This window comes from Rhinolophus sinicus, linkage group LG09 (genome assembly GCF_036562045.2).
Source record: "Rhinolophus sinicus isolate RSC01 linkage group LG09, ASM3656204v1, whole genome shotgun sequence".
NCBI lineage: Eukaryota > Metazoa > Chordata > Mammalia > Chiroptera > Rhinolophidae > Rhinolophus > Rhinolophus sinicus.
Window position 1 is genome coordinate 75694556 of NC_133758.1, and position 13377 is coordinate 75707932.

The 13377-nt window shown below is 37.7% G+C and overlaps 1 protein-coding gene across 8 annotated transcripts in view; it reads right to left on the reverse strand.

Annotated features, from left to right (window-relative positions):
* The window catches only part of CACNA2D1 (calcium voltage-gated channel auxiliary subunit alpha2delta 1), a 457790-nt gene extending 455170 nt beyond the window's left edge, over nucleotides 1–2620 (reverse strand). For 2 of the 8 annotated variants that reach the window (XM_019746896.2, XM_019746894.2), the window contains exon 1: nucleotides 1620–2594. In XM_019746896.2, the coding sequence (XP_019602455.1) occupies nucleotides 1620–1714 (95 nt within the window). In that variant the 5' untranslated portion in view covers nucleotides 1715–2594. Of the gene's footprint in view, nucleotides 1–1619 lie in introns of all 8 variants that reach the window. The other 6 variants (XM_019746901.2, XM_019746899.2, XM_019746900.2 and 3 more) reach the window with 4 other exon arrangements.
* Nucleotides 2621–13377: the final 10757 nt, after the last annotated feature.

The window sequence follows — 13377 nt, forward strand, 5'->3', positions numbered from 1 at the left end:
AAAATAACCGCTTTAAAAATGTGTAAACTGAACACATTCACTCCTTTTTAAAGAGCCACTTTTTTATTTGACAAAAAATGCAAGGGAGTCACTTGAGTTCTCACTGCATAGGCCAAGCTAGAAAAAGAGTATAAACTTAAATAAATAAAAGTGTAATTTCTTAGTAAGAGTAAGTAATTGTGAAGCGTCTTTAGGGTAATTCTTACGCTTTTTCTGATTCAAAATATCCGCTTGGAACATCCTGCCAATTAAACGAAGATCTACCGATAGCATTTACCCTTTCGCTTCATAACAAAAAAAGGATCTGCAGTCATTTTTATGGAAGATTACCTAAAAAGGAACATGACTGTAAATCAATGACAAAAAATATTAGAGACTTTCCTTCTCTGGGTTAGAATGTGCATCATTCAGATGCTTGCACTGACACCTAATGTAATAAATACTTTAAGTTGAATCTTAAATAATAGCTGCAGGGTTTCAACTGGTAAAGATTCACTCTTAGTATCCACCAAAAACTCCAGTATTCAGCACTCAGTCAACAAAGGACAGCAAATAATTTCCATCATAAATGCCGGGAAGGCTACCTTGGGCTTTGTTTTTGTTATGTAAAATGCATTAAAGTGACTCATCCACTTAAGATTACCTACTCTCAGAAGCTTTAAAGCAGCTTCAAGAACCAAAATAAATGCTTTCCCAGAATGCCTGATAGGCTGGCTATTCAGCGCATTTAAAGATATGTATGTATTTTTATGTGCCACTGACTGATTCTTTTTTCCATCCTAAGAGAAGAATTAGTATTTTTCATTCCCTTCCTGCCGTGTGACTGCATAGACAGCTACCTCTAAACACTATTTTCGGAATAGCTGCGAGTTTAAGTTATTTTAGAAATGTTTAAAAAAGAGAAAATTGCAGGAGATTCTAGAAACGCCGAGTCCCTCCCTCAAAGACTAGGTTCTATTCATTCTAAGAACAGGGACCGCGTGTCTTCCGGCACTTAGATGCTTCAAATAAAGGATTGCGGGGGTTGGATATCGGGGTCCCAGTACCTGCGAGCCCTCTGGGCAGACGGTACTCTCAGCAGCCGGGAGCAAGCACTCTTCAGAACGGAAAGGCTGTCAAGTGCGCCCGGTAATTTAAGATCTAAACGAGTTTGGACACCACGGCAATTAGAAAGCATCCCAGAGGCAAAGGGCGGGAGAGTCCAGGCTATCCTGACAAGCCTGAAATTACCTATTTGTAAAATACCCAACCACAACATAACTTTTTATTAAACTGTGTTTGATGAGAGCGACTACCTGGCTGGAAACTTTTTCCCCCAGTGCATGTAAACTCTTTAAGTCTAAAGAATCCTTTAAGAGATGGGCTGAGGAGCCGCGAGTCGTCGGCGGACGTTTCCCGGGACGGCTCGGCCACCGCTCCAGCCCCTCCGAAACGCGGGATCGGAACGCATTCCCGCGGCGAGAAGCGCGCACCTCCTGCTCGGCCTCTCCGGATCCAAGCCCGGCTCGCTCCCCACCCCCACGGGCAGAAAAGCCTCGCGATTCGGGGACGGACCCCACGCCCTGCTCCCGCAGCACTCCTCGGCCCGCACTCCCAGCCCTGCCCGGCCGGCGACTTACGTGACTGCCGAAGGGAACGGCTCCTCCGACGAGGGGCCGATCAGCAAAGATTGGAAAAGTGTCAGAGTCAAGGCCAGCAGGCAGCCAGCAGCCATCTTCGCGATCGAAGATCAATCCCGCCTCCCTCCCCAGCCGGGGGAAGGAACGGTGCTGGAAACCGCGGAAGGAGGAGAAGGATCGCTCGCTGTCCGGACGGCAGACGTCTGGAGGGCTGGCGCGCCCGGGGTCCTGGGCGCAGACTGGCGCGGGGGGCGACCGGGGGCACCGCGGCGCGGGGAAGGGGCGGCGGCGGGCGGACCCACTAGCGCGCGTCGGCTGATCCGCGCCGCGCCTGCCTCGCCTCCGCCGCCATCAAGGGCGACTTTGGAAACAGACCTGGGCAAGCCCGCCGACGCTCGAGCGCTTTCGCTATCTCTCTTTCTCCCTCTCGATTTCTTCCCTGATTTATTCCCCTGATTGCCGAGGAGAAGGAGGCGGAGGCGGGGGCGGAGGAGGGGTGACGGCGCTTGGGAGGGGTTGGGGGTGGATGTAGAAATGGGGGAATGGCAGGCGGAGAGACTTGTGGCTGGGAGAGGCTCCGTCTGGCTTCTCCCGGCAAGTCAGAGGGAGGTGGCTGGGGGTGGGCAGCGGGAGGGCTGGGCGTCAGAGCAGTCGGGCGGAGACGGGCCCGGAGCAGCCCTCCATACAAGGCAGAAAGGAACTCCTAAAGTCGGCGTCGGCTGGCTCCCGCCGCCCCGCGTGCGGAGGGGGAGCGGACCCAGCCCTGCGGGGCTCCCGGGGGACAGCCAGCCTCCCAGCGGGCATCCACAGGCTACAGAGGCTCCAGCCGAGTATTTGGCTTGCGTCTTCGGGGGTTATTTTTGAACATGCAGGCAGCGTTCCCGCAGCCCTTCTCTTGGGCTCAGTGTCCACTGCCTAGCTAGGAATCGTGGCGAAGTGATTTGACAACAAATGTAGGAGGGGTTTGTATTTGCATTTTAAAGCACCACTTTTGACTCTCTACCAGGTGGCACTGTGTATTTGCCCGACAGTGCCAGAGGCCAGGCCCTCTGGTGTGGCTGAATGCAAATTGTGCCAGCGTCCCCACGTCCAGCTATGAATCACCTGGCGAGGACGTCAGAGGAGGAAGGACCCGGTGCTGTAAAATTTTCGCTGTCCTGACTTTCAGTAGGACAGAGGGGTTCAGGGACGATTCTCCACCCAGGGAAGACAGTGCTGCGAAAAGGGCTTTGTAACAAAAAACCCTAGTGAAACTATCTCCAGAAGATTCCAAACGCCCTGCTCTGGCCAGTGGGCTGCCCTGCCTTGACAAGGTTGCTGCAGGGTGAGTTCACTTTGCCAATGTGAAGGCACGAAAAGGATAGCAATTTATGAAATGCACCTGAAATGCGGAGGAAAAATTAAGGGAGAGGAGAAAAATAAGGAGTAGAAATGCCGAACCATCTCCAATGGTAGGGCGAGCGCAGGCCTTCTCGTAGAAAGAACACAGGAGTCTTGGATTAGGCCTCTCAGACCGCAGAGGCCTCGTTCAAGAGGGAACTGCTATGCCAGGGGTGGAAAGATTTCCTTGAATATCTTCAATTCTTAAGCTCCCTATAGTAGTGCATTAGAGCACTTCTGACAAATGCAGAGAACATGATCCCTGATGGAAAAAAAAAAATGGCCATCCTGCATATGCGTCAAGGCCAGAATTATGAGGTGGCTGTAAAATTTTTAATTAGTCCTTCTTTAGTTTCAGGAGGAGCTTATGAAAAGAGAAAGACCTTTATGAATTTGGAATTGATTTTCCAGCTCTCTGAAGGCAACCTCCCAAAACAGAGAAGAACTGATAATGCTACTACTTACTAGCAACATTTAAAAAGTGTGTACAATTTTATGATTCTTGACCCAGTGATCTTTTCTTCCCAGTCACCTCTCCTTTTTGGTGCCTTTGCTTTTTGTTTTGTTGTGTTGTTGTTTTTTGTTATATGCTCTACATCTCTTTCTTGCTCTTTGTTTCTTTCTTCCTATTCTGAGTGACCTCACAAAAGGCACCCCACTGGGACTTAACTTCGTTTGTTTTATGCTAAGCATAGAGAATGTGGCAGCAGGAGCTAGCAAATGAGAGATGAAGTGGGAAGTAATGCGAGTGAGAACTAAAGCTCAGTCAGAAGGATATTTTATATAACTGAAGATAGCTTTTCACGCCAAAATTAGATAACCAAATAGTCAAGTACATCATTTTTTCCCAATTTTTAATGATGCAAAAGCAGATTTTCTTCCCCAGCATGGGGATTACAAATAGCAGAATTAGATGCTCATTATTGTCTACATGATATGTTATCATAATAGCCTCACTACATAAAAATATTTTTATAATATATTTTGTCAATTATTTCAATGATGACCTCAGATCTCCTACTAAGGTATACTATTTCCATTTTTATGTCTTTAAGAGCACATGCTCTACAGAAGGTAAGTCAGCCATTATTTGTTGGCCTTTGAGCCAAATATCAATTTCGTTAGATCACTCTGATGAAGCACTCTGTTCTCTAATATCTGAAGCCGTTGAAGAAAGATATTGCATCTACAATTCTTTCTGAAAGGGTTGGTTATCAACTCTAAGCCTAAATCATTGCTTAGTGCTCTGTTGCGAGGTTGCTACTTATTGCTTTTTATCAACCTAAACCTTTTTAATGAAGATATTCATAATGTGGCTTTTATTTCTTATGTATGATAACTAATACAGGACCATTTTCACAGCATAGTATTATGTATCTATTGGATCAACCATAGCCATCTACAATGCATTGTTTCTACTCAGTTCTGTTATTTTGGAAAATTCCACAAAAATCAGACCTTATCCCATTTTAATAAAATTTTGCTAATTCTTCAAAATTTGCCATTCAAGATAAACTATTGATAAATCATAAGGGCTGATGATAAAAGTTGTCTTATAGGCTGTAAGTGAGCAAGAAGTCAGAAATCAATAACCTACCATTCATTTAAGAGAAAATTTTCTGGTAACAAAATAAAGATTAGTGAAGAATCGAGATGTTTGTGTTTAATCATATCTAGAAGAAAGTTTAAAGGAGATTTAGTTCATGCAAAGCAGTGACTTTTATGATAAATTTATGTTTGTAATTTTTGGCTAATTCTCAATTGTTATTACATGTAAATATATAATTTGTTCATATAAATTTCTGTTAATTAAAAATGAACAAAGAACAATATTAACCTAGGAGCCATGAAATGTTCACTCTTACTCTCTTTTTGTTTAAGGTTACACTATGCATAGTGGTAGCATCAAAGTCTATTTATGTTGTCTTTTCCAAGGTATGTATGAGTAGGTTTCTCTGATTTTTTTTTAGTAAATCAAATCTAATTTCTTCAACATTTTGGCTTAAAGAATAGGAAAAAGTAACCTTATTGAGATTTTTTTTTTCCTCTCTCTCTTTTTCATGTACAAAAGCACACATACAAACCCTGGAAAAGAAAATGATTGCTCTTGGACAAAAAAAATTAAAAGGCCAATAATTAATTTTCTAGTTTTTTTTGTTTGTTTGTGTTTGTTTGTTTGTTTTGCGCATCTTTAAAAAATGTAAGGAGAAAACATGACAGCAGGCTTTATATGTTTATATGTAAATAGAAGTATATGACCTGTCTCTGAGATAAAGATAATACTGTAAAAACCATAATTGAAAATACTTGTGATTTGAGGCGATATCATGCTTCTGTGCACACATAGATATGTGCCAGAGAAAGCCAAAGTTAAAAACGGACAGAAAGTTTCAATTATTTATGTCCTTGGGGAATCTTCAGAAGATGGGAATAAAAAAGACAGGAACTCAAAAGTATCAATTCCCAGGAGAATGGTTAAGAGCATATATAATGATTTTTAAGTCAGTGTTCGCATTCAGTATTTTTAAACTAAAGCAGCACACAGAGGCTTCCAATAGAAAGCAACAAGGTAAAAGACACAATCTTAGAGGAAGAAATAAGGTCAAATATTTCCTACAAACAAGACAAATATTTAGAAGAATATTTTCTTTGACCCAAATAATACAGATATTGATAGATAACCATTAAACTTTTGAAGAAAAAAAAATACCTTTTCTAAAAGGACACAAAGTAACATTAAACAAGTACTTACTGGAAGCTTATTGTTTGCCCATCAGAATCCTATACTGGTGAACTGCTAATTTAAATATGTAGAAATATTAGCTGTCATATTAAATACCATCATATTTTCAACCAAGCAATAGCTTTTATGCTATTCTATTTTTTAATCTATGCTAATCATGAAATTTTTCATCCATTCCTTTTCCTTGTTTTATTTTTGCTCTTCTTCCCTCCTTCCCTCTTGAAACTCAAGCGCATCTCAGACAAAATCAGCACCTACAGCATGACTGATTTCCCATTAAAAAGAAAAAAAAAAAAAACCTTCTGTTAGACTCTAAAATCTAGATTTCAGGATAAGATCCTTCTTCACTCCATAAATAGAGCTGGAGTTTTCTCGTTGTTTGAACTGCAAGTAATAGAATATATGGAATCCATTTACTTAGGCCTACACAGACAAACGGAAGTAGAGATTCAATTATTTATCCAAACATTCAAGAACAGCAAAAACTCAATGGGAAATGGTTAATAGGAGGTAAACTGTAACATCTAAAAGACCAAAACTAATAACTATTGGCACTCTTCACAGTTTTTTTAATTGCGTAAATGCAGCCTTCCATGAAAGAGAAAGATTATTGATGTTATTCTTCTGATGGTAGATATTTTAAACATACTTAAACACAATAGAACACCATTATAAACTAGCATACTTCTATAAGAATTTGGATATGTTATGGGTCAAATACACTTCCTGTACAGATAATATACAATTAATCCATTAGATGAATGCATATAAGCAAGAAGCTTGTCTATAGGTCGAATTTATATACATTGATTTTTTTCTTAGTCACAATTCCTTTCATTTATACTCTGAGGTGAACTTCTCTTTAAGAATATGATTCTCTCAGAATGTCCATGGCTAGCTGGAATAAAAGAGTTTATTTCATAAATTTGCCAACCTGGGTGAAGATAGTCCAAAGTAAAACAAGAAACTGAATCTTTAGTATCAAGCTGAGTACACAATCAGCCCTCCATATCCGTAGCTTCTGAATTCACAGATTCAACTAACTGAGGATCAATAATATTTTTTTAAAAAAAGCTATGTTGCTGATGTGTACCACTCTGTAGTGAGGCCTACAATGGTTGTGTCTGTAATGAACATGTACAGATTTCTTTTCTCATCATTATTCCCTAAACAATACAGTATAGCAACTACTTACATAGCATTCACGTTGTATTAGGTAATATAAGTAATCTAGAGATGATTTAAAGTATACAGGAGGGTGTGCGTGGTTTATTTGCAAATAGTACACCAGTTTATATAAGGGACTTAAGCATTTGTGGATTTTGGTATATCCATGGGGGTCCTGGGACTAATCCCCTGTGGATACAAAGGGACAACTGTGTTTATTACCTGGACGTTACTCTAAGATTTTCTGTTACACAGAGAACAATCTATCTTTTGCCAAGATATCATTCACTTTTTTGGATATAATTTATACTGAAAGATACATGCAGATTAAGTGTTAGTAAATTTAAACCAAACACATAACTTTAAAATATGAAATGAATAACTACAAATTGAAAATTTTTGTTTTTATAATATTGTAATAACATTTCACAATCTAATGGCCATTAATAATGATCTTAACTTTATGTCATTCAGATGGTACTTAGTAGTCATTACTTACATAATAAGAGCCAGCATGTTTTTTGGTTGCGAGGGCTATATGTATTCAGTCATTTCTGTCTTTTTCCCTGTTAGTATCTGAAAAGTTTTTATATTCAAGACTTGGTGTTTTTCAAAAGATTATTAGAGTACTTTTGGATTTGATATATATTGGATTGGTTACTCATTTCCTTTAAACTTCATTTTTATTTCTCAAAATATGCAAAACTTTTTCCTTTAAACACTGACAAAATAATTATCTAAGATAAACTGCCGTCATAAACTTAGTTACAACACGGTGACAAAACTTTAATTCAAGGCTTAACGAACGTCTACAATTCATTCTTGTGCAGATACAGAACCCAGTTCTGCTATTTTTCCCCCTTTTCTTCCCCAAGTTAACTAGCCAGCCTCACTCCCGCCCCTTTCCCACCCCTTCTTTTGATCTTTTTCATCCCCAACAGACAATAGTTGAGTGTCCTTAACACATTACCAAATAGGGACTTTTTTTTAAGTAGTAAGAAGAAGAGGAAGTGGAAAAATTAGGTCACACAAAGAGAAATTATCCAGAGAAGAGAAAAATGGAAACGTGAAGGAGGACCCATGTGAACGAAAGGGTGAGTGTGCTCCAATAACACAGATCAACACAATGCAAAGATGAAAGAAGTAAAACACAAATGGCAAGAAATATGAAGGCCACAAACTCCTGTGAATGAAACTAGTAGCATAAATGAGTCAAACGATTAGGGCAACTCAATGTACTTCAATATTCAATCAGCTAAAATTTTTATTGCTAAAGAAGTAGAATAATCTTCAGTAGCTCCCTATTTATATAAATACGAGTAATCTTTCAAGATTCTTTAGTTTAAAATTAGAAAACGTTATATGATATTAATATTGAACCACTTTTTAAAATAAAAATATAAATAATATTAAAGCATTATATAAGATTCAATGACTGTAACATGTTTGCAAATTTCCTATGCGTAGGCAGCAATTTGATCACTTGACATGTAGAATTTTTATATGAACTCTAGTGAAAAACTTCATAATTTATTTCATATAGAATACTGATTTGTATATGACAAATATTTTTTTACAGTAAATAACTCACGAACTTACAGAACCTACATCATTTCGCTTTTGAACCTTCAGAACCACTTCTTTCTTCCGATACCTTTTTTCAAAAAAATCCACGAACAATATGAAGGTGTAAATGGGATTAGGAGGAAAGGTCAATAGTGATTTAGCTGCTTCAATGATTTTGTTCTCACCTGAAAAATTATTCACATTTAGAAAATGTTCATTAGCTCTGAACTCAATGTCACATGTCCCAGTCGCCTTTCCTTGTCTTACATTAATTTTACACTAATTTGTTCTTAATTAATGAGGAAACCTGAACTCATTAATCTCTAACACCTCCTTCAAATGCTCAAATTCTTGACCCCAGATTTCTGTTGAGTCTTGAAATCGTTAGAGATCCTGCCAACCAACAGAGAACTAAGCTCACATGCAGTGGTGTACTAGAAATGGCACAGACATCTCCAGCTACAAAACCTAGCTCTGTCATTTAGTAGCTCAGAGATGTAGGCCAAGTTACTCAATTTTTTTGAGCCTCAGTTTTCAACTGAAAAAAAAAAGGGGTGGGGGAATAATTCCTTAAGGATTAAAGGATACAGCATAGTTCATTCATTCATCCATAGCCACAGCCAAAGTCAAGGACGTTACAGAACAACAGATAAAGCATTTAGCCAAGCAAGGTATAAAATTTTTTGATCTCTATAAACTTAAGAGTTAAAAAGAAATCTGTTTATATCAAGTCATTTTAAATATGACTAAATAATTACCTGCAAGAACAATTAACTGGCATGTAGTATACATTTAATGAATTTGATGGTGCTTATATGCTCTAAGGAATTACTGTTATTGTTTTCATTCCTTTGTAATCTGTATGTGTGCATGTTTTAAAATGTGCCTAATTCTAAAGTACATTAATTATCAATAAAGGTGGAAACTATTCATTTGGAAAAAAAGCTTGGAATAAAGAAAATACCATCTGAGAATGAATAATCCATTTTCAAGACTCAACTTATGTAGGAAAATTTAATTTTGAAAAGTTTTGGAAATGTATAAGGGTGGTTTTTTTGCAATTGTTTTAACAGCTTTATCACATATAATTCACATACCATACAATTCACCCATTAAAGAGTGTGTTCCAATGGCATTTAGTATTATAGAAAGATTTCTCTGTCATTTTTATTTAAAAAGATCAATCATTACATATTTAAACTGGGTGGTATTTAATGAGACCTGTAGGTATTAGCTACGTAGATATGTAACAAATATTACAACATAACATTAAGGTTATGCAAATTTTAATGACCTTAATACTTAACGTGTATAAGTTATTGATGACTAGGGTTTTTCCAAATATAAAACCTTAGACTCTGTCCTCTACATAGTCCATTTCAAGCAATTAATCAGTGTAAACAGTTTATATTTAAACATATATGTAAAAAATAATTGTTTGGGCCCAGTGTGATAGATTCATATAAAAACAATAAAATGATATTCCGACTGGCACATGCACCTACTTCTTTATTTGTATCATTAATGTATATGTTATGGAGTTCATTTTGTGTTGTCACCCTTGTATTTATACAATGAGAATAGTATTTATGATATTGAAGTATATGAGGCTGTAAATGGCATTTGCGTTCAGATACATCAACTCTGCTTCTACATTTAATCACTGGCAAGACCTATTTATTGCTTCATGTACTATTCTTACATAAACTGCAATACCTCACTAGGATACCTTCATAGTACTGATTTTTCCCCCTTTCAATGGAAATGAGAATGACAAAAATATTTTCTAGAGATAAATCATCACTTTGATCAAGAAAATAAGAAGCTTTAAAAGCTGACTGTGAAAATATGAGAAAATTTAGATCAATAAAATTGATAACTAAATGCATTTCATTTTGAAAACTTTTATTAGATCCTCAAACGTACATTATGAGTAGGATTTGTCACTTTTATTTCTCAATGAAATATTAAGGCAACTGAATTTATTCTTTCAGAAGTATTTTTTAAAATGTAAGTAAAAATATATTCTAAACATACAGTAGTAACAGTAATCCAAAAATCCAGACAATCCCCAACTTATAAAAACGTTATCCAAACAGTTATTTTTATATCAGTGTTTTGAAACACAGGCTGCATTTTCTCATAGAACATGTGGGTTTTAGTTAGAAACCTGAGAATGCATTCAAAATTCTACTTAGCTTCAATTGCTGGGTCTAGAATCACTATTTCTCATTACAAAGTTTAACAAACTTCAGATGACTTTTAAATTAATAACCTATGAAATATCAATTGATTCATGTGGGTTGATGGTCATCACTTAAACTCATTAGTAGCATTAAGAATATTGTATTTCATTTTTTAAAAAGCCAAATTGTCCCTTTCACACATATAGCATTATGTGTGAGTGCATAATAGAAAACTAAGGAACTCACTTTTACATTTGTTTTACATAAACTAGAAATTTAGAGGTGTGTCTTTTTCATTTGTTCATATATTTATTCTTTCAGTCAGTCATCTGTTCATTTGTTACTAAGAACTTGCTAAGAGCTAAACATTCTGACAGGAATCATGTGCTTCATAAATTTATAAGATTTTCCTCACCATCCAGAAATTAGGTAAAATGTGTGTTTGTATATTACATGTAAATGTTTATATAATATATCCACTTCTCGTCTTTGGATGCATGATGTACTTTGATATTCAAAAAAATGTTTTAAAACTTGAAACTTGTATTTAGAATGCCAGGTCAAGAATCCTTGTATTAATAAATTACACTGTAGGTGGGAATGTAAAATGGGGCAGCTGCTTTGGAATAGGTTAAATATAGAGTTACCATAAGACCCAGTAATTCCACACCTAGGTATTTCCCCAAGAGAGATAAAAACATATGTCTACACAAAAAATATGGATAGGAAATGTTCATAGCATCAATATTCATAATAGCCAAAAAGTAGAAACAAGCCATATGTCCATCAACTAATAAATGGATAAACAAAATGTGGTATATCAATTCAATGAAACATTATTTGGCAATAAAAATTGGGTCGGCCCAGTGGCTCAGGCGGTTAGAGCTCCATACTCCTAACTCCGAAGGCTGCCGGTTCGATTCCCACATGGGCCAGTGGGCTCTCAACCACAAGGTTGCCGCAAGGGATGGTGGGCAGCGCCCCCTGCAACCAAAATTGAACATGGCACCTTGAGCTGAGCTGCCGCTGAGCTCCTGGATGGCTCAGTTGGTTGGAATGCGTCCTCTCAACCACAAGGTTGCCGGTTAGACTCCCGCAAGGGATGGTGGGCTGTACCACCTGCAACTAGAAAACGGCAAATGGACCTGGAGCTGAGCTGCGCCATCTACAACTAAGACTGAAAGGACAACAACTTGAAGCTGAACGGCACCCTCCACAACTAAGATTGAAAGGACAACAAATTGACTTGGAAAAGAAAAAAGGCCTGGAAGTACACACTGTTCCCCAATAAAGTCCTGTTCCCCTTCCCCAATAAAACCAAAAAATAAAATAAAATAAAAAAATAATGAAGTAGCGATACATGATACAACATAGATGAACATTGAAAACATGCTAAGTGAAAGAATCTAGTCACAAAAGACCACATATTGTATAGCTACATTTGTATGATACATCTAGAATAGGCAAAGCCATAGAGACAGAAAGTATATTAGTGTTTGCCTAGGACTAGGATGGGTTGTTGAGAGGAAATGGGGAGTGACTACTAATGGGAATGGGGTGATGAAATGCTCTAAGAATGATTGGGGTGATGATTGTACAACTTTATAAATATACTAAAAATCATTGAATCATACACTTTACATGGATGAATGGCATATCAACTACATCTTTATATAATACAGAGGGTGCCAAAAGAAAAGAATACACATTTTAAGAAAGGAAAACTGTATTAAAATTGTAATTCTCAATATATACTGATAACAAAAGATGAATACAAGTCACATTTGACTTCTGCAATTACAAGAGGTGCTCAAAATGGCATCAGTTTCCAAACACTTCTGATTACGGCGAACTACTGCTTGAGCAACATTAACCAAAGTGTCCACCTGTATACACTTTTTTGGCACTCTGGGTATATACAGTAATGCCTCGTGCAATTTACTACACTGCAAATGTTATAGATAGTACTGCCTTTATTCAAGTACCTGGGCCATAGTAGGCACTGTATAAATATATTATTAAAGAAACAACAGGTAGGTAAACAAGTCAAAAAGCATTACATGCAAGAAATATTAACCAAAATTTGTAATTTTGTCTATCTAAGGGAAACCCAGTACAACTGAAATTTGCTCTAATTATCCTCCTAAGAGCCAAGATCAGTTCCTGGGAGGGGTGAATTTGGAGAGATGAAGGTTTGTGCTACCATAAGCAGTTTCAGAGCACATATTCAGCACCAGGAAATTGAGACAGAGGCTGAACTGTGGTGCTGCTGGTAGAAAATTTTAATGGCAGGAGAAGGTTACCACTGTCACACTGAAGCTACAGTACTATTCATATAATATTAGTAGTTCTCAAATTTTGATCATGCATGAAAAACACCTGGAAGACCTGTTAAAACACAGATTGCTTACTACTTGTCCTAGATCTGGGTGAGGCCCAATAACTTGCATGTCTAACAAATATGCAAGTGACACTGATTGTGCCAGTCAGGGGAATTCTGCAGGTTATTCATCCAGTGAATGTTTATAAGTTAGAGATGGTGTGAGCTAAGCTAGGGAAAAGTAGAGGAAGGCATAAAAGGAAATGACACATTGAATACAAATTTTGGAAGTCAATAAACTAACATAGATCAAAGCTTTTAACACCGGTGGATTATCTTGGTACATGGCCAGAATGCTGATTCAGTGAGGTGAGCTTTATTATCAGGTGATACCAT